The sequence below is a fragment of the Chinchilla lanigera genome, unplaced genomic scaffold, assembly GCF_000276665.1.
Source record: "Chinchilla lanigera isolate Chin_1 unplaced genomic scaffold, ChiLan1.0 scaffold00021, whole genome shotgun sequence".
NCBI classification, from domain to species: Eukaryota; Metazoa; Chordata; class Mammalia; order Rodentia; family Chinchillidae; genus Chinchilla; species Chinchilla lanigera.
Genome location: NW_004955422.1, coordinates 9,878,083 through 9,899,114, shown reverse-complemented (window position 1 = coordinate 9,899,114; position 21,032 = coordinate 9,878,083). Strand labels below are relative to the sequence as shown.

Below are 21,032 nucleotides of genomic sequence, written 5' to 3'. Positions count from 1 at the left end.
AACGCTCATGAAACAAAAATGAATTAAAAAAATCCTTTTACCAGGGATATTTCCATTTTTTTAGTGTTAAACACTGTTTGGATTTTAGTGTACTTCCTGCTGGGATTTCTGTAAGTGTATGCATATAAAAATATGCAGAAATGGGACTCAGCTTTGCTTCTTTGTTCCTGTGTCTTCTGCTTTTTGGTGTGGATATCTTTCTGTATCATTGATTCATACAGAAATTGATCATATACACCAAAAATATAGAAAATTCCATTTTCTGTGTTTTCCATGTGCATTTTAACCACAACATATTTAATAATGGCTTTTGGTAGTTACTTATTTCCTGTCTTTCAAAGTAACAAACAAATTTTCAAGCAAATCTTTGTTTTCATGTAAATATGACTGTGTACTGGTAGGAATAGATATATTCTATAGAATATATTCTATAGAATAACTTCCCAAAAGAAGATTTGTTGTAACACAGATAATATAATGTAACTTTTAGAAGACATCCCTGAAATGTCTACTAGATATTCCATATCAATTTCCACTCCTCCCAACAAGGCATGAAGATATTTTAATTTCTTCATGTTTTCATTGATGTTTAGTAATATCAATAGTAGGGCTGGGGATATAGCTCAGCGGCACAAGCACCTGCTTGGTGAGCTCAAGGTCCTGAGTTCAATTCCCAGTACCAGAAAAAAAAAAAACAGTAATATCAATGGTTTTAATGTTTGCTTACTAGATTGCTAAACATATCTCACTAACTGATTTTTAAACCTCCTTCTTCCAAAAGTAATATTGTATTTTAATGGGTGAAAATTACAAATAAGAGTGAAAAAAATAAAACATGTGTATGTAACATAGCCTGAATTTTCATATATATTCTCCTAATATCATGGCACATTCTTCCTGCCCCCCCCCTTTTTGGTTCTAGTTTGGAAAAACATTTATCAGTTGAGCTGGAAAGCCATCTGATATATACTCTTAATTTTGGATATCAATGACTAATAACTACCTGGTAATGGCATTCTTTTTACAGGACTACTTAGATAGATGTGTTTTGGTTGATTTTGGCATAATATTTCAGGGCAGTGGGAGTCAAGGGAGGAATAAATAGGGAGGGACCTTATTCTACGGTGCTTGTATATGTAGCTGATTTACTCAATGTGAGGAATCAGTATTTAACTTGATGATTTTAAAAAATTATCGTTTATTTTTAAAATCACTACTCAAAACATTATCTTGGGATCCCAAGAAGAAGTGCTTTAGAAAAAAGCTGGGAAGTGAAATGCTAAAGGAATCAAAAGGCATTTAGAGTTGAGTTCAAGTCACAGAGGTAGGGCGCACTGGGATGGCCTAACCTGCCACAGGAGAGAACTAAGAAGCATAACTGGGTGAAAAGTAACTTTGAGGTGTTTGTGGAGCTATGTTTGAAACACTTTTGAGGTTACTGGGACCTTTCAGTGGTTTGGAATGATTTATCTCTTACCCAGTCCTGCATAATGAACATCACAGAATTTCCCATGTTTTAGAAATTTGTTTCTAATTTTTGTGGAAAGCACCAATTTCTGATGCGTAATGGGTGCAAACTGGAATAAACCTTGGGGGTCTAAATGGAAGACTTGAAGAGTTTGGCAGGGGCAGTCAAGGTTAGTCCTTGCCCCTTTTACTCCTTCTCAGCCCCCCAAGTCCTGTTCCTGGTCCAAGTGTGTTGATCTGAGATTTGTTTCTGTGATTCTGTGACAATAAAAATATCACTGATGTAATGAATCAAAACACATGGAATTAATATGTTGCATGATAGTTGGTGGTTAAAACAGTTAACCCAAGCAAATTGGAGAGATATAGGTGGGATGTTATATTGAAAATACAGTCATCTTTCCAGTTGTATGCTAATAATTTTGGGATAATTGATCTAATTAGGTCCAAATAATACTGAGATGGCATTGTCAGATTTTTGTTTGCGTTCCTACTGAGGCCCACACTACAGCCCAGATGGGTAGGGTTTCCTGGGATATGTGATTTTTTTATACGAAGAAAAGAATTTCTTCCACCTTTTCTCATTATAATCTATAGTGCTAATGATCATTGACTGGTAATGACTTTCAGGTTGGCCCATGTTGAGTTTTAGCTGAAGTCACTTGAATTTTTCATTTTAAAAGTCCTTTAGCATTTTAGTATATGCACACTATGGTTTGTTGTAGGTTTAAAGAGCTCTGTGGTTTTGGTTTCTAATGTAGAGATGGCCTTATAATTTACAGCAGCGTTCACTAATTAAAATTGTAAGCATAATTACTATCCATGATACTTATTATTAGTTTGCATCCATAAAGCTCAAAATTCACTTCATCCTTTCAACTGGTGAGTAATTAGTTTCTTTGGGTTTGTAGCTTTATCATCCCTTTATGACTGGTTTGGAAGAAATAAACAACCAGCCTCCCAGAAGACTGCTTAAAAAGCTAGAAATATATTGTCCAGCTAGTGCAATGAGGCTAATACAATGTGGAAAATATTGCTTGGCTTTGATTTTAGTAGCCAGTTTATCTTTGCATTTACTCACAAATGCCTACTGAGCGCTTAATGTAGACTAGAAACATTGGAAAGAAAAAGATGGATCACTCAAAGATTCTGTCTTCAAAGATGTTAAGGATTTTGTGGGAAAGGAATTAAATTTTACATATGCAGTATTTAAAATTATATATGCACACATATAAATGACCCTAAGTAGTGTCAGAACATAGAATGACTGTTCTTTGCTGTATGATCAGCATCTAAAGTAGTATAATAAAATAGGAGATTTAATAAAGTACTTTTGGAAATAATGAATGAATAAATAAATCATAATTCTTGTTACTTACAAAATACATTAGTGGGATATTGACATTTTCCCTAACTTGACTTGTTTTCACTGTCCCTAGGTACCTCAGCCAGCATGGATGTCTCTTTGCCACCCACCTTGGGACTCAGTTCTGCCCCCGATGAAATTCAACATCCACATATTAAATTTTCAGAATGGAAGTTTAAGCTATTCAGGGTGAGGTCCTTGGAAAAGGCACCTGAAGAAGCTCAAAAGGAAAAGGATTCCGGTGAGGGGAAACCCTCCCTAGAGCAATCTCCAACCGCCCTGGACAAACTTGGGGGCCAGAAACCAGTGCTGACTCAACCAGCATTGAAGCCTCATCCTAAATTTTCAAAGAAGTCTCTTGATGATGGGAAAGCAAGAGAAAAAGCAATTCACCAAGCCAACCTTCGACACTTCTGCCGCATCTGTGGTAATTCTTTCAAAAGTGATGAGTACAATAGGAGATACCCAGTCCATGGGCCTGTGGATGCTAAAACCCAAGTCCTTTTAAGAAAGAAGGAGAAAAGAGCCACTTCCTGGCCAGACCTCATTGCCAGGGTTTTCCGGATTGACGTGAAGGCTGATGTTGACTCGATCCACCCCACTGAGTTCTGCCATAACTGCTGGAGCATCATGCACAGGAAGTTTAGCGGGGCCCCACGTGAAGTTTACTTCCCCAGGAATGCAATTATGAAGTGGTACCCACACACACCGTCCTGTGACATCTGCCAGATGGCCTGTCGGGGACTCAAGAGGAAGAGGCCTCATCCAAATGTGCAGGTCAGCAAAAAATTCAAAACCTTGCTTGACCGAGCCAAACAAGCCCGTCAGCGTAAGAGGAGAGCTCGGGCCAGGATCAGCAACAGGAGGGAAGTCTTGAAGAAGATTGCCAACTGTAGTAAGATACATCTTAGCACCAAGCTCCTGGCAGTGGACTTCCCCACACACTTCCTGAAATCGATTTCCTGCCAGATTTGTGAGCACATCCTGGCTGATCCTGTGGAGACTACCTGTAAACATGTATTCTGCCGAATCTGCATCCTCCGATGCCTCAAAGTCGTGGGCAGCTATTGCCCCTCTTGCCGCTATCCATGCTTCCCCACTGACCTGGAGAGTCCAGTGAAGTCCTTTCTGAGCATCTTGAATTCTCTGATGGTGAAATGCCCAGCGAAAGAGTGCAACGAGGAAGTCATCTTGGAAAAATACAATCAGCATGTCTCAAGCCACAAGGAATCAAAAGAGACTCTTGTACATATCAATAAAGGGGGCCGACCCCGGCAACATCTTCTGTCGCTGACCCGGAGAGCTCAGAAGCACCGGCTGAGGGAGCTGAAGATGCAGGTTAAAGCTTTTGCAGACAAAGAAGAAGGTGGAGATGTGAAGTCTGTGTGCCTGACCTTATTCTTGCTGGCACTGAGGGCAAGGAATGAACACAGACAAGCCGATGAGCTGGAGGCCATCATGCAGGGCCGGGGCTCTGGCCTGCAGCCCGCTGTTTGCTTGGCCATTCGCGTCAACACCTTCCTCAGCTGCAGTCAGTACCACAAGATGTACAGGACCGTGAAAGCCATCACAGGCCGGCAGATTTTCCAGCCTTTGCATGCCCTTCGGAATGCCGAGAAGGTTCTTCTGCCAGGCTACCACCCCTTTGAGTGGCAGCCACCCCTGCGGAACGTTTCTTCCAGCACCGATGTCGGTATTATCGATGGACTGTCTGGGCTTTCATCCTCTGTGGATGATTACCCAGTGGACACCATTGCCAAGAGGTTCCGCTATGATGCGGCTTTGGTGTCGGCTCTGATGGACATGGAAGAAGACATCTTGGACGGCATGAGGGCCCAAGACCTTGACGACTACCTAAATGGCCCCTTCACAGTGGTGGTCAAGGAGTCTTGTGATGGGATGGGGGATGTGAGTGAGAAGCACGGTAGTGGACCAGCAGTTCCCGAAAAGGCAGTTCGTTTTTCATTCACCGTCATGAGAATCACCATAGTGCACGGCTCCCAGAACGTGCAGGTGTTTGAGGAAGCCAAGCCTAACTCTGAACTGTGTTGCAAGCCACTGTGCCTTATGCTGGCCGATGAGTCCGACCATGAGACCCTGACTGCCATTCTGAGCCCTCTCATAGCCGAGAGGGAGGCCATGAAGAGCAGTGAATTACTGCTGGAGATGGGAGGCATCCTCAGGACCTTCAGGTTCCTCTTCAGAGGCACCGGTTACGATGAAAAGCTTGTCCGGGAAGTGGAAGGCCTCGAGGCTTCTGGCTCAGTCTACATTTGTACTCTTTGCGATGCCACTCGCCTGGAAGCCTCTCAAAATCTTGTCTTCCATTCCATAACCAGAAGCCACACTGAGAACCTGGAGCGCTATGAGGTCTGGCGTTCCAACCCGTACCACGAGTCAGTGGAGGATCTACGGGATCGGGTGAAAGGGGTCTCAGCCAAACCTTTCATCGAGACAGTCCCTTCCATAGATGCGCTCCACTGTGACATCGGCAATGCAGCCGAATTCTACAAGATTTTCCAGCTAGAGATAGGGGAGGTGTATAAAAATCCCAATGCCTCCAAAGAGGAAAGGAAAAGATGGCAGGCCACCTTGGACAAGCATCTCCGAAAGAAGATGAACCTGAAGCCAATCATGAGAATGAACGGCAACTTTGCCAGGAAGCTCATGACTAAAGAGACTGTGGAGGCGGTATGTGAATTAATTCCTTCCACGGAGAGGCACGAAGCTCTCAGGGAGCTGATGGACCTTTACCTGAAGATGAAGCCTGTGTGGCGCTCCACATGCCCTGCGAAAGAGTGCCCAGACTTCCTCTGCCAGTACAGTTTCAATTCCCAGCGTTTCGCCGAGCTCCTCTCTACCAAGTTCAAGTACAGATATGAGGGCAAAATCACCAATTATTTCCACAAAACCTTGGCGCATGTTCCGGAAATTATTGAGAGGGATGGCTCCATTGGGGCATGGGCTAGTGAGGGAAATGAGTCTGGCAACAAACTGTTCAGACGCTTCCGGAAAATGAATGCCAGGCAGTCTAAGTGCTACGAGATGGAAGACGTCCTGAAACATCACTGGTTATACACTTCCAAATACCTCCAGAAGTTTATGAATGCTCACAATACATTAAAGAACTGTGGGTTTAACATGAGCTCAAATGCAACCTTAGCAGACCCATTAGGCATAGAGGACTCTCTGGAAAGCCACGATTCAATGGAGTTTTAAGGAAGGAAACCACCTACGACTTGGTTTTTGCAGATGAGTTTTCCTTTGGGTGTCATGGCAGTCTTCTCTGAAGCACCTTTCCCTACTGGGTGTGGGGATTCACCACCTACGAGGTGGCAGGTTTGAGGGAGAGACTGCTGGTGCTGTCACCATATCAGGAATAGATCACTGATGAGCTAATTGCCCGAGTTGCTTAGTGAGTTCAGAAAAGCAACAGGCGAAATCAGTTATTTGAAAGCTCAGTGACTTAGAACAGGAGTAACAGCAGGGGGATCAGAGATGAACAAAGATCTGTGTGTGTACACCATTGAGTGTCATGCAAATCAAAGCCAAGGTTGTCAAAGAACAGCTGGTGAGGCCAGGACAGGAGTTTGTCTTGCAGTTTTCTTTTATTCTGCTCAATTTATTATATTTTATATTAAGACACAATGAGTCTTTTCTATTTCATTTTTTATAAGGTTCTTTATTTTACGAGTTTAACATATCTTACTCTATAAGATTCCAAAAAGCCTTTTAGGTTTCTCTAAAAATATCTTTCATTTGTAAGGCACAATGACCTTTATAAAGTGCCCTTGGGGTTTTTTCTCATTTATGCAGAAATACCCCACATCAAGTTTTGGAAAATCAACCCTTTTCTAAGTTTATATGATATCTCTACTGTTACCTTCAGAGTTTAGCGGGTCATTTGTTGTCACGAACTTTTCAGTAATGGAGTTGGAGCATATACCTGCTTGTAGAACTAGCTATTAAATCTTCCAATAATACATGTTCACTTCACTTAGCTATCAGTAGCTAAGTTTATTTTTTTAAAATTTCAAATAGTTTAGAATATCTAAATGCTTTCCCATACAATCGCAAGGCCCCAGAGACTTTTATAAATCCTGATGGGCTCATTGTCTAAAAACAGATTTAATGTCTTGCTGAAAACATCTAATTTTCTCCACATAAAGTGTGGGTCAATTTTATTAAATCCAGGTTTCTTAGATTCCTTCTGTGTTATTCTTTCCATTATGATTAGTTTCCTTTCAGTATATTCAAATTTTAGTAGCTGGTAACTTTGCAATTCTCTGACCTGTTTAATTTAGATAGAGACTACTCAGAATACAATGGAAGATTTAACATTTATACATTGTTTATTTTTGTTACTTTAAGAATTTTTTTCCCCATGGTACTGGGATTTGAATCCATGGACTTGCAAGTGCTGGGCAAATGCTCTACCATCAAGATGCATCTCCTGTCCTTTTCTATTTTTAAATTTTGGGACAGGGTTTCATTAAATTGTCCAGGTTGGCATTGAACTTGCATTCTTCCTGCCTCAGCCTCCTGAATAGCTGAGACTACTGGTGTCCACCACCTCACCAGGCATATTTGGATTTTTTTTTTTTTTTTTACATTCATTTTGCTTCACCACTCTCTGGGATAGGCTTATTATTCCCAGGATGGAGGTTAACTGACATGCCCCAAATTACAGGGATAATAAATATCTGATTTTGAATTTGAATCCTGGTTTTTTTCTCCAAATTTCTTGTTCTTTATACCACAACAATTAATAACTCTCTTTGTTTCTAAGATAGTGTCAGAACTTATTTATGATCCACTATGAATCACTACAGTTTGTAGCCTTGAGATGACATGTTTTGAGGGCAGCATTGGATGAACTTTTCAGTCATTTGTATAGTTTGGGCTTTTTGATAGAAGAAACTGCTAACCCTCCAGTCCATAGACTTCTGGTGGGCGGCTCCAGTTATTTGAAAACTATTGTCTGTATCCTTAGGAATCTGGGATTTGCCAGTTGCTAGCAATTTAGAGCAGGCATGGGATTTTATATGCTAGTGAGTCATAATGATATGTTACTGTTAATTAGTTTTTTTCTTCCTTTGATTTTATTGGCCTTAATTGCCACTCTTCACACACAGTATATCAAAGAGCTTTGTAATTTAGTTGTCAAACGTGCATCAGTGACATTATCCTAAATGGTGTGCATTTGATGATTTGCAGGGATTGAACTCAGTTTTTCCCATTAAAAATACGGCAGTTCTCATTGCCTTTTATATGCAGAATATCAAAGACATTCATAATTTAGTTGTCAAAACATATACATATTTTAATATTACTTTTTTTGAAAACTGTTTTGCATTTGGAAAATGAAAGGGCTTCTCTGTCACCCTTTTCTTTCATCCAGCTTAATCCTTACAGCATATCTATGCACTAATAAACAGCTACATTCAGGGACACATCATGCTCCCTGAAGTATGCTGGTGCTGTTTTGGAGATTTTTCCCTCCATTTTCACTCTGTTACTCGATTGGTAGCACTGTAAATACTTTCTGATATTAAATTCCCCCTTTCTAGCAATGTAGGAACTATTTTATGTGACTAAGAGCATGATTTATAGCACAACCTTCCCAATAATCCCTTAATCAGATCACATTTTGATAAACCCTGGGAGCATCTGGCTGCAGGATTTCAATAGGTAGAATTTATGCCTATGGTTATTTTTTGCCTCATTGTTAAGAGTGCAATATTCTAGACCCTGGTGTTATATTTGAGTTTTATTTTTAACAATACCCATTGCAAATGCAGTCATACTCCAGGGAAATTCTCCACACTGAATGGAACAATTTTTTTTTTTTTGAAGTATAGACTAGGACTTCAGCAGTGCAATGCATTTTTCTCCAGTGAAACCTGCTCCCCCAAGTTGTCTTGCCGACCCACTGGGGTCCACTGCAGGGACCAATGATAATGGCTGGTGAAAACTGATGAATAGCCAGCATGAGGTTAAGCAATACCTTGGGATTAATAAGCGTGCCCCTAGATACTGGAACAGCAGGGAACGATGTCTTTTTCTTCCAGGTAAGCTGGAATTTAGTATTGCTTCTATTTGTTTTTGGCAAAGTATAGATGAAGATAAAGATTTTTCTTTTTGGTTCAAGTGTGGTCTTGTAGTACATCAAACAGAATTCAGATTATACATAGCTAGAAGGTAGGATTTATAGGTGGTTGGGAGGAACACATTTCACAAGTCATCGTTCACTTATTAAAGGATCAGAAATGCATGCACCTAGATATCAGAGCACATGCCTGTGTCTTCAGGCATGCTATTGTATGACAGATGGTCTGTTCTTTCCATGTTAAGAGATTTCAAGTAAGATAGATACTTTATTCCCACTTCACTTTTCCCTCTTTGGCTACTGGAATTTATACAAATATACCTCAGAATTGATTATTGGTGAGCAACTTCTCTTGGTAGACTTGCACTTCACTTTATTTTCTCACAAATAATAATGCAATTTGTTTAACGGCTTCCAGAACTTTCTTATTTTTCTTTTAGGGAAAGTTCAGGTACTTCCAATGGGTTTATTTGATGCAATGGGTTTATTTGATGAGACAGGCACTTGTATTTTCATGTTAAATGTTTTCAATGAAAGGAAATATGGATTTTGTTACTTATTTTTGTATTTCAATATTTCCAATCATTCACATTATGGTTATTGTGAACAATTTTGTGTTTAAGTATTGGAAATAAAAGTTTAAGATTTGAAAAAAGTAGGTGTTGTGATTTATGTTATTACATATTAATAACATTGAGTGCAGTGCTTAAAAATGAATATATTTATCCTCGAGGGAAATACAAAATGAATTTGATCTTTGAAAGAGAGGGCAATAGTGTAGTGAGAAAGAGTAATTTGTCATAATATAGGATGAGACCATTTGGCTCCACATACTTAAGATAAATAGTAAACCATTTTTATACTTATTGCTACATGATTGTGATACATAATAATTACATTAATCTTGGGGAATTGGAACATATACATATCACATCTTAATCATCTTTTCTTCCCCTTCCCCTACCAACTCCTCTCTCTGCCCTTTCCCAAATCCATTTCTCATGTCCATGAAGTCCTTAGGGAGTAAACTTTGAATAGTAAATCTTTTGGGTTTTTTTCAATCCTTTGAGAATCTGATGAAATTATAGACTTTCTCTGGAATATTCCTTTGCTCATAGCTTTAAACTTTGGTCAGAATTTTTGTTGTTTATCTGTCCAGGACCACTGCTTAGTTTATAGCAAAACTACCTAGAGCTTAGATTCTTTTGTTCAGTGCTTTTGATAATAATAGTATGTAGTTTCCATTTACCAAACTTTTTTGGCGGCAAACACTTTGCATACATTTTCTTGGATCCTTTCGACGGCAGTATTGCTATGATCTCCACACTGCCTATGAGGTCACCTAAGTGTAGCTGAACTAGAAAACGGCAGTACCATTCTGCCTTTGGAGCACTCTTCCCTCCAGCTCCGTCCCACTGACCTTTGTACAACTTGGTCCTTCTTCCCCTTTGCTGGAGGCTTCCAAGCTCCCTTTCACTCAGGACTAAAATGCAGACTGACTGCTTCTCTTGTGCTTTACCAGTTTTCAAAATATTGAACTATATCTTCACTTGCACACACATGCTGCAAACCTCAAGCGTTGTCTCTACTCTATCCTCATAGCCCCACTCAAGAGCCCTGGATCATTCCATGATCCAGCAAGCTGCAAGTTAATTCCTGGGAGAGCTGGGGCCTTCTGAATCTGGCTTTTTAATTGGACTGTTACTCCTGCTGTTATAGGCAGCTGAGTTAGGTAGAAATATTATAGGCAGTCAGACAGGGCCAGGCCCTCAAAGGAGCCAGTGCAGAAGATGGGATACCTTGCAAAAGGAGAGATGGGTACTCTGCTGTGGGCCAGACCTCAAGACAAAAGATTAAACAGATGCGCCCACATACATACTTCCCTAGGGATGGACCTCAGGGATTGATATTCTAACTAGGTAGCAGTCACCTTGAAAAAGCCAGGAAGAGTCACTAACTCAACCCCTCTACCAAGAAAAGCCCCTGTTCTGTATTCATGCCCGCTTGCTACATGACTTGATTCCCCATTTGATCACAATTTAATCAATTTTACCTGAGCAATTATACTTATAATCTTATTGGCTGATCATAGTTTTGTCCCACCTCATGCCCGCCCAGCGAGTTCCCATGTTTTCCACCTTGGACCCCCCTCACCTGGTGGTTTTGCTCTATAAAAATCCCTGGAAAAGATAGGTTCAATGGGCAACCCACTTAGGCCCCCTTCTGTCCCTTTCTTGGACAGAAGCTTCTTTCCCTCAACAAATATATTCTGCTCTTAGCCTCCATTGTTCCTAAAATTCATTCTTTAATTTTTAGAGAACACAAACTTGTCCTAGATATCTTTCAGGTTGGGAGTTTCTTTCCCCTGTATCACTGCCTTCAAGAAGGTAGCATCCTTTTATCTTTGAAGGCTCAGCTAAGGTTTATATCTTTCCTGATGTTCTTTCCAACTGATTCAGCCAAATGTTGGTAGGATGTCTCCCCTGAACAGACAGTGTGTGCCTGGCATTGGTGGCGGTGGTGAACAGAAGAGACAATTTCGACTTGCAAAGAGGTGAGCAAGGCAGACATTAAATCAACAATAAGATTAATATGCATTTGTTTGGTTCTTGGTAGATGTTGTGAAGGGAAAGCGGCAGAAGCAGTCGGTAAAATAGGTGCAGTGTAAAATGCAATAGGACAGTAGAATTTAAACTCGGGAGTCAGAGGGATCATCTGTGAAGAAGGAAGAAGGAATGAAAGACGTCAGGAAATGAGTTACGTGGGGCGATGGACCTGAAGCAGATTTAGCCTGTAAGGAGACCCCGAGGTAGGACAACAGTTAGAAGTACTTAGGAATTTCAGGAAAACAAGTGAGTAGGAGTGGACAAAGGGAGTGGGGCCTGCCTGATTTGGAGAATCAAGCAAAGGCTTTGTCAGGCAGAACCTGGTGGCCTTACGCTAAGGGCAAAAGGAAACGGTTGAGGAGTTTGAGGTGTACAAATAGTGCAGTGCACAGGACGCCAGACTTGCGCACTGTGCAGTGTTTTTGGAAAGTATTACAGTACCTGGAAATTTGTCTTAGTCTAAGAAGGCTTATGCATAACATTTAAATGGTATGACAGCAATTTTAAACATTTTTCTTCATTTCAATGGCACACTGTCTAGGAACTCATGTGCCTCAGTCTCTCAGATGTGTCCAAGCCCAGGGAGGAGGAGATGAGGGGAGGTTCTGCAGTCCTTGATATCCTCATCTCTTCATGGAGTCAGCGTTTTTTTTCCCCTGGCTTTTTGCTTGCTTTTTTATGGAAATTTCCTTTTATTCCCTACTGATCTTTGTATAATCATTTTAAAAATTTCTGATGATGACAGCATATTCTTTCCTTCAAAATACGTATCATGATTTACTTGGAGGTCAAGGGTCACGTATTTCTATGTGAAGGTCTGATCAAGGTCTGTATCAGTCTGACATAGTCATCTTTTTGTTTTAATGTTTAAGGAGTTCATATTTGGGGGAGGCGGGTTCAAAAGCATGATCTGGCCATCTTGTCCACACACAGAGCCCCTTTCCTCTTTTATCACTATGCATTTGAGTTATCTCTATGCATTTTGTCTTTATGTCAAATCATCTATTTTCCATTATCTTTCTTACAGTATCTCTTCAGTGAAGGTCAGTATAGCAAAATAAACAGATATTTTGGCCCTTTTTATTTTAAGACAAGGTCTTATTAAATTATCTAAGGCAGGACTTGAACTATCAATCTTCTTGCCTCAGACTCCCAAAGTGCTAAGATTACAGGCATGTGCCACAGTGCCCAGCTCTGATTTCTTAATTTTATCGGTATATCGTGAATTTTATTCTAAGGAATTGTTATTGTGTGGGCAGGCTACTCCACATAAGAAATCCAATTTCTTCAAGTTTACTCTCCTGTCCTGTCTCCTCTCCCCTGACCCTTTTCTACAATGAGACTTACATTTTCCTGAAGACCAGGTTCCTGTTTTTATTTGTTTTGCAGATTTCATAATATTTAATGTGGCTTTTGGAATTTTAATCAATGCTTTCTTCTTGGTACCTGGAAAAAGCATCATGATAGAGAAGTTGAGCCATAGATTTCTGGGGATTTTTCCTCTTAAATTACATATACAAATCAGCCTTTTAAAAAGAATATTCTTGGTAATTTCTTTTTATTCTCATATGGTTTAATTGAATATCTATTTGTTGAATTGATACCAGGAGAACAAATGAAGAATTAGTTCTCTTAGAAATGAGTATACAGGGGCTGGGGATTTAGCTCAGCAGCAAAAGCGCTTGCCTAGCAAGCGCAAGGTCATGAGTTCGGTTCCTGGTACCGGAGAAAAACCAAAAAAAAAAAAAGAAATGAGTGTACGCTATTGGATGTTTTCTGACAGAATAAGGTTTGGGAAAGTGTGTTGTCATTTATGGTAAATTCCAAGTCAAACAGCAGTGTTCCACACTACAGTGGAGATTTGGTGGCATATAAATAATTTGGAGTTCTTGTCACTGTGGATTACAGTGGCTGCCTATTCTATCTTAATTTACCATGAAATCTACTTTAATCCTGTAAGAACTCATTTCACTAGAAAAAGGAAATGTTTGAAGTAAGATTTCCTTCTGTGAGCTGTGCCATACTTTTGTTTTCCAAATTGTATTTGAACAAGATAGTATTTAGCACACAAAGAATTTGTTCCACAACTCATCAGTCACTTATTAAAGGATCAGAAACACGTTAAGACAACAGCTGAAGAAATGAATTTTTTAAAGTCTATATATCGTGAATTTAATTCAGTTCAACTCAGTAAATATTTATAAAGCAACTACACTGTGCCAGAAACTATGCTTTCTGTCAAGGACACAAAGTCAAAGAAGAAACTTCTTTCTCTTATGGACCCTTCTGTTGAATAGAACAAGGGGCACATAAATAATTGCTGTAGAAGGTGGTAGGTGTCGTAGAGAGGTGGCTTCGGGAGAAAGGTGAGCATTTTACCCTGTCTGTGCTGTGAACTTCATAGAGAACATCAAGATGGAATTAAATCTTTCTTTAAAAGAGAAAAGCAAAAAATAAAACAGAGTTTCAAAACAGGTTAGTAGGAGAATTACAATTAATTACATTACATATTGCTGTCTTCATTGTAGTTATTCAAAGTACAAGATATAGGCATGGTATCTTGTCCAAACAACATTAGCACAAACCTTTCTTTTGAATGAACCAAGAGAAACTAGCTGTATAACTAATATCTTAACTATCACATATATAAATATATATTTTTTTCTTTTTCTCTTCCTTTCCCCTTTCCACCATCAGTTTGTCTTTTCTTTTGAACAGTTTCATCCTTGTTTACAATATCTATCACACCTTTTGGATCTTATTTACTCTTTCAGATTCTCACACTAGTGAGACAATACAATATTTATATATATGGTTCTGATTTATTTCACTTATGAGTATGGTCTCTAGTTGCATCCATTTACCTAAAAAGTCTCCAGTTTATCCTTCATTATGGCTGAGTAGTGCCACATTATAAAAAAAAAAAACAACCCACATCTTCTTTATCTGTTCCTCAGTTGATGAACATTTGGGTTGTTTCCAAGATTTAACTATTACAAATTGCACGGCTATAAACATGGGTGCACATAGATCACAGTGGCATGATGTTTCCCATCCAAGTACTAACCAGGCTGGGCCCTGCTTAGCTTCTGAGATCGGATGAGATCGGACGCATTCAGGGTGGTATGGCCGTAGACGGTATGATGTTTTTAATTCTTCTGGGAAGATACTTGGGAGGATCCACTGGGTTCTTGCTGTATCCCAGGAAGGAACGGTGGTGAGAATGAGGAGAAAACAGACAAGAGACAAGAGCTGGGTCAGGTGGAGGCGACCCCTTACCTAATGGGTAAGAGAACCTGCACAACAACAGTAGAGATAGTTATTGATACCTTTGCAAAGTTAGTATCATGACAGGCAAGGTTCCCTAGTGACTAATCACTGAAATTGTCCAAGCAGGAGGTTTTTCTCAAGATTGAGGTAGCTTGACTGCTTGAGGCACTCTGGCTTTGTCCTGCCCTCACACAAATGACCAATTTCCAGCTCCAGCCACTCCCAACAGTACTCAGAAGAGGAATAGCTGGGTTAAATGGAACTTCCAATCCTAGCTTTTTAAGGAATCTCCACACTGATTTTCGCAGTGGTTGCACCAGTCCACACTCCCATCAGCAGTGAACAAGAATTCCTTTCTCCCCACCAGCATTTGTTATTGGTTGATTTTTTGATGATAGCCATTCTTTCTGAGGCGAGATGGAATTTCAGTGTTGTTTTAATTTACATCTCTTGAATGACCAATCATGTTGAACACTTTTTCACATACTTATTTGCCATTTGTATTTCTTCACCTGAGAAGTGTGTATTCCTCTCAGAAGCCCCATTTTGGATTGGGTCTTTGAATTTGGGGGAGAGGTCTGATTTTTTTCAATTCTTTATGTGTTTTAGATATAAGTCCTTTGTCTGAGGGATAACTGGCTGTAACTTTTTCCCACTCTGTGGGTTGTCTTTTCACTTTGTTGATGATTTCTTTTGTTGTGCAAAAGCTTTTTAATAAAGTGTGATCCAATTTGTTGATTCTTTGTGTATTTTCCTTGTAGTCTGGGTTTTGTCCATGAGGACTCTGCCTATACCTATGTCTTCAAGATTTCTACCTATTTTCTCTTCCAGTAAATTTAGTGTTTCTATTTTAATATTTAGATATCTAATCCATTTTTGAGTTTAGTGTATGGTGATAGACATAGGTCTAATTTTAGTCTTTGGCATGTGGAAAGGCAGTTTTTCCAGCACCATTTATTAAAGAGACTATCTTTCTTCCAGTGAACATGTTTGGCTCCTTTGTCAAAGATAAGGTGGCTGAGTATGTTTGGGGTTACATCTGCATCATCTCTTCTGTTCCAGTGATCTTCAAGCCTGTTTTTTTGGCAATACCATACTGACTTTATAACAGTAGCTTTGTAGTATAGTTTCAGGTCTGGGATTGTGATGTCCCCTGACTTGCCTTTGTTGCCCAGAATTGCTTTTGCTCTTCTGGGTCTCTTCTGGTTCCAAATGAATTTTAGGTGTGTTTTCTCTAGATCTGTGAGGTATGCTAATGGTATTTTGATTGGGATTACATTAGATCTGTATAGCATGTTTGGGAATATGGCCATTTTCACTATGTTGGTTCTTCCTACCCAAGGGCAAGGGATATCTTTCTATTTTCTGATAGCCTCTTTGATCTCCTTTTAAAAGGTACTGTAATATTTACTGTACAGATCTTTTACATCCTTTGCTAAATAGATTTCTAGGTATTTCATTTTTTTAAGATGCTCTTATGAAGGGTGTCCTTTTCCTAGTTTCTTTCTCTGTGAGTTTGTTGATTTTGATTTTTGTTTGTTGTTTGCTGTTGATTTTGGAGTGTTGACTTTTTATCCCACTATACTGATTTGTATCCCACTAGCTGAATTTGGATATCAAATCTACAAGTTTCTTGGTGGAATTTTTCAGGTCTTGTATGTAGAGTATCATGTCATCTGCAAATAATTAAACTTCTTTTCCTATCTTTATTTCTTTTATATTTTCTCTTATCTAATTTCTTTGGCTAGTGTTTCCAGAACTATATTGAACAGGAGTGGTGGTAATGGACATCCTTGTCTTGTTCCTGACCTTAAAGTGAAAGCCTTCAGTTTTTTTTTTTTTATTTTAAAGATAAAAGGAGGGAAACATTAACAGACATACAACATTTTACAACATATCACAAGCACAATACAGACAATACAGAGTTACAAACAAAGTGGTAGGGAATTAACAATGGTGGTTGTATTATATATTGATTTCTTCAAAGTAATACAACTTTGTTTTTTTTTTTTTTGGTTTTTCTCCGGTACTGGGAACCGAACTCACGACCTTACGCTTGCCAGGCAGGCGCTTTTGCTGCTGAGCTAAATCCCTAGCCCCAAAAGCCTTCAGTTTTTGACCACTTAATATGATGCTACCTGTTGGTTTTTTCATAGATGGCTTTTATAAGATTGAGGTAGAGACCATCTGTTCTAACTTTCTGTAGGGTTTTTATCATGAATGGATGTTGGACTTTGTCAAAAGCTTTTTCTGCATCTATTGAGATGATCAAGTGATTTTTGTTTTTGGCTTTGTTGATATAGTGTATTACATTTATTGATTCACATATGTTGAATCATCCCTGCAACCCTGGGATGAATCCTCTTTGGTCATGATGTATAGTCTTCTTGATGATATGCTACATCCTATTTCCCAGTATCTTATTAAGGATTTTTGCATCTATGTTCATTAGGGAGATTGGCCTGTAGTTTTCTTTCTTGGGTTGTGGTCTTTGGTTTTGGATTTAGGGTAAGTCTTGCTTCCAGGAATGATTTTGGAAGTACTGCTTCCCTTTCAGGTTCTTTAAAGAGTTTCAGCATTAGTGTCATCAGTTCTCTAAATTTCTTGTACGATTCAACAATGAATCTGTCAGCGTCTGGGCTTTTCTTTGTTGGTATATTTTTAATTACATTTTCAATTTCATTAACTGATATTGGGTTATTTAGAATTTTTATATTTTCTTGATTTAGTTTTTGCGATTTGATTGTGAAGATTAAATTAAATCTTAAAGTATGGTAGCTATTCATCAGGGGAGACAGTTGAGACTACTTAGGACATTGTTTAAATATTCAAAGTGGAAGGTAGTAAGGGTAATGGCAACGCATATATGTGTGGTTTTGATTTTAGCTCAACAGAGGTATACTAGGACACTTTATTACTACTTTAAGAAAACGACTATATATATATTTTCAGAGACTCCCTAGATGAGCACTGTAGCTATTTCACATTTTTTGGACACACAACTACAGTACATTTCCTAGCCCCTTTTATCTAAGTGGGGTCATGAGACTAAATTTTCCCAAAGGAATATCAGAGGAAATGATTATTCTCACATACAGACCAAAATATTTACCTTCTCCATGCACTTCTTTTTTCTTTCTTTTCTTTTCATTCTGTTCTGTTCTGTTCCATTCTTTGTTTTTGAAGTGGTAAGGACACACAATGGAGATAAAAATGGGAGACTTGCTGTCTTGGTTACTTTTCTCTCCTTGCTGAGACAAAATACCCAATGCCCAAAATTAAGGAAGGAAAGGTTTATTTAGCTTACAGTTTGTGGAGGTGTCAGTCCATATTTGGCTGGCTCCAAGGCAGAAGATAGCAAAGCAACAAGAGCAAAGAGGGGAATGGCAGCAAGTAGCCTCCTTCCCTCCCTTACATTGCAAAGAGCTACCCCACGTAAGGGGTGTGTAGCTCTCACACATAATCTCCAGGCCCTCCTCTTGCACAGGCTCAGGATGTATACAAAGTAAGCACCCTGGCTTCCTACTGAGTCACCTAGCCAAACATCTAGACTCCCCAAGTTTACACAATGTATCAACCATAACACTTGCCAAACAAGTGGACATGAGCAAAATGCGGTCATAGGGGTTGAATGCCTGGATCGCTGGGCACTCTGAATCCAAGTCTGAGTAACAAATTCTCTATGCCACCATTGGCACTCTGTGGCTTCCTTCTCAAGGCTGATCCAGTACTCTGGATCCTTGAGACACAACTTAGAGGAGAGCCTCTCAAGAGAAGAGATTGATAAGAACACCTATATTACACTTCACATGAGCAAGAAATAAACTTTAACTGTGACAGTTTACTGAATTGTTTTAGATTTTTCTGTGGTAGCATTCAGAATTAATTACCCTAATACTTATTTTCCTCTTCTCTTGTACAATAATGTCAGAGTTTTGTTGGCTTCATTTACATGCATATCCTTTGCTTCTTTAGTACCTTTAGTTTATCTTTCTCTCATGCTGAAATCTGTTAGACACTTAGGGTTCAGTGATAAATAATGAGATCTCTGCCATGGTGGAATTAGAATTCTAGAGGAGGAAAAGATAAGTACCCGTATAACAATTGCAGCAAAGCGTAATTTTGTTTTGCTAAAGTATAGATTGCCCACAATGGGAGACAGATGCAACTAGAGAATTTAGTTCAATTCAGTTCAACAACATTTGAATGTATATGATATGTCACACATTATGTTGTGCACACAGTATACAGAAATTACAAAGGCTTTTGTTTAGTTCTCAGGGAATTCATGGTTGGAAGAGTCAGAAATTTAGCACCCCGTAGTAACCAGTATTTTTGCTGGTTTAGATGTAACAGTAGAAATCACTACAATGGGCTGGAGTAGACTAGGGAGGGCATGATGGACTTTGTACACTATAATACTCTCAGATATTACTTGGCTTGTTTCCCTTCTACTTTTTCTTTTTGTCTTGGCTTTAGTTTTCAAAAGTCTATGCTTCATGGAAAGATATTAAAAAAAACCCTAAAACTCTTAGTGTTACTTATGTTTATTTCTTTTGTCTTTTTATGGTAGTGGGAAAAGAACTCAGGGACTTTGCCCTGAGTTACATTCATACCCCTTTTGAATGAAAAATATTTTTTACGTTGAAGCAGGGTCTCGTTAAGCTGGTGAACTGTCCAAGCTAGGCTGGAATTTGTAATCCTGCAGCCTCGGCCTCCCACAGTGCTGGGAATACAGGCATGTGTTACCACTAGTATTACATTTTGAAGACTATTTGACGAGTAAGAGCTAGTTTATGTCATCCTTTGTTCATTCATTCATTCATTCATTCATTCATTCATTCATTCAGTGTCTATCTGGTGCTTAGCATCACCATAAAACATTCTTATCTCAGACTTGTGTAGTGCAAGTTAAAGAAAAGGATGGAATGAACAAACATTGTGAGTCCAAGAGAAAAAGGATCTTTGTACATTGGATCCTGGACTGAGCTATGGAATTGGGCAGAACAGCAGCAATAAGTTTAGTGGAGTCGGGAACAGAGAGGAAGAATAGCTTACTTTCCCGACATGCCTCCCAGAGTCAGTAACATCTAAATGGAAAATGGTGAGTTGTGTTTAGCTAGTGACATTCAGGAGGAGATTCTGTTGTCCAGCAAGCTGCAAGAGCAACAAGATGTGCCCAGGAAAACTATGGAAATAGGCAAATTCTAGATGGTTCCACAGAGAGAAGTGTGATCAAGCTGGACAGGAAGGGACAGAATGATCTCCTAATCAATATGTAAGCCCACCAGGGACAAAAGAACAGAGAGAGAGGGGAAAGAGAGAGATAAATAGATAAATGGATAGAGAGAGAGACATACAGAGAGAGAGAGAGAGAGAGAGAGAGAGAGAGAGAGGGAATGAGACATAATAAACCTTGGTGGTTAAGACTGAGGTATGATTTAAGACCCTTCTTCAAGGCCAGTTAGGTATGCAGACACAATAGCAGAAGGTCATGTGTGTTTGATGAACCAGGGGACCAGATGCTTTGTTCTACCTCACTCTCAATTCTGACAGCTCAGCATCATATTTTTCCTTGAAACTTGGATTAAAAGCTTGAAGAAAAGATCAAGAGTCCCAAATGTATTGAAATTATGCTTTACAACATGTACTAAAGGAATGAATGATGTAAAATTAGCTGAATTACAAAAAATATAGTCATATTTACTTCTTGCCTTCTTGAGTATGTTACCTGACATTTGGAAGCATTACAGATTCTTAGGAGGTAGTGGGATTAAGAGAAGCCTTTCTACAGGAGGAGATCTCTGACATGGGTTATAAATAGTGAATCAGAATGAACTATATGGACTAGAGTATTCACAGGAATTGCAAAGTCCAAGTGGTAAGGTATTCTGTGCAGGAGAAGGTTGCTCAAAGGTCCTGGGATCTGAAGCAGCCAAAGGTACGCACTAGAGTTGCTATCATTCAGCATTTTTGGAGACCGAGCACAAAGTGTGAAGACAGTAGTGACACTGAGAGGAGAGTCATGCTGGAGGGAGTAGGTTAAAGTAGATCCATTTATATTATGCTAAATGAGAAGTTTATCTCTTCAATAAACTTCATGGACTTTGTTTTTTTTTTAATTTTAAAAATAAAAGAAGGAAAACATTAACAGACAGACAACCTTTTACAAATTAGCAAAAGAACAGTACAGACAATACAGAGTTACAAACAA

The 21,032-nt window shown here is 39.2% G+C and overlaps 1 protein-coding gene across 2 annotated transcripts in view; it reads left to right on the top strand.

Annotated features, from left to right (window-relative positions):
• The window catches only part of Rag1 (recombination activating gene 1), a 36,692-nt gene extending 29,455 nt beyond the window's left edge, over positions 1–7,237 (top strand). For both annotated transcript variants that reach the window (XM_013514280.1, XM_005384104.2), the window contains one exon: positions 2,907–7,237. In XM_013514280.1, coding sequence (XP_013369734.1) covers positions 2,921–6,052 — 3,132 coding nt within the window. In that variant the 5' untranslated portion in view covers positions 2,907–2,920 and the 3' untranslated portion in view covers positions 6,053–7,237. The remainder of the gene's footprint in view (positions 1–2,906) is intronic.
• Positions 7,238–21,032: the final 13,795 nt, after the last annotated feature.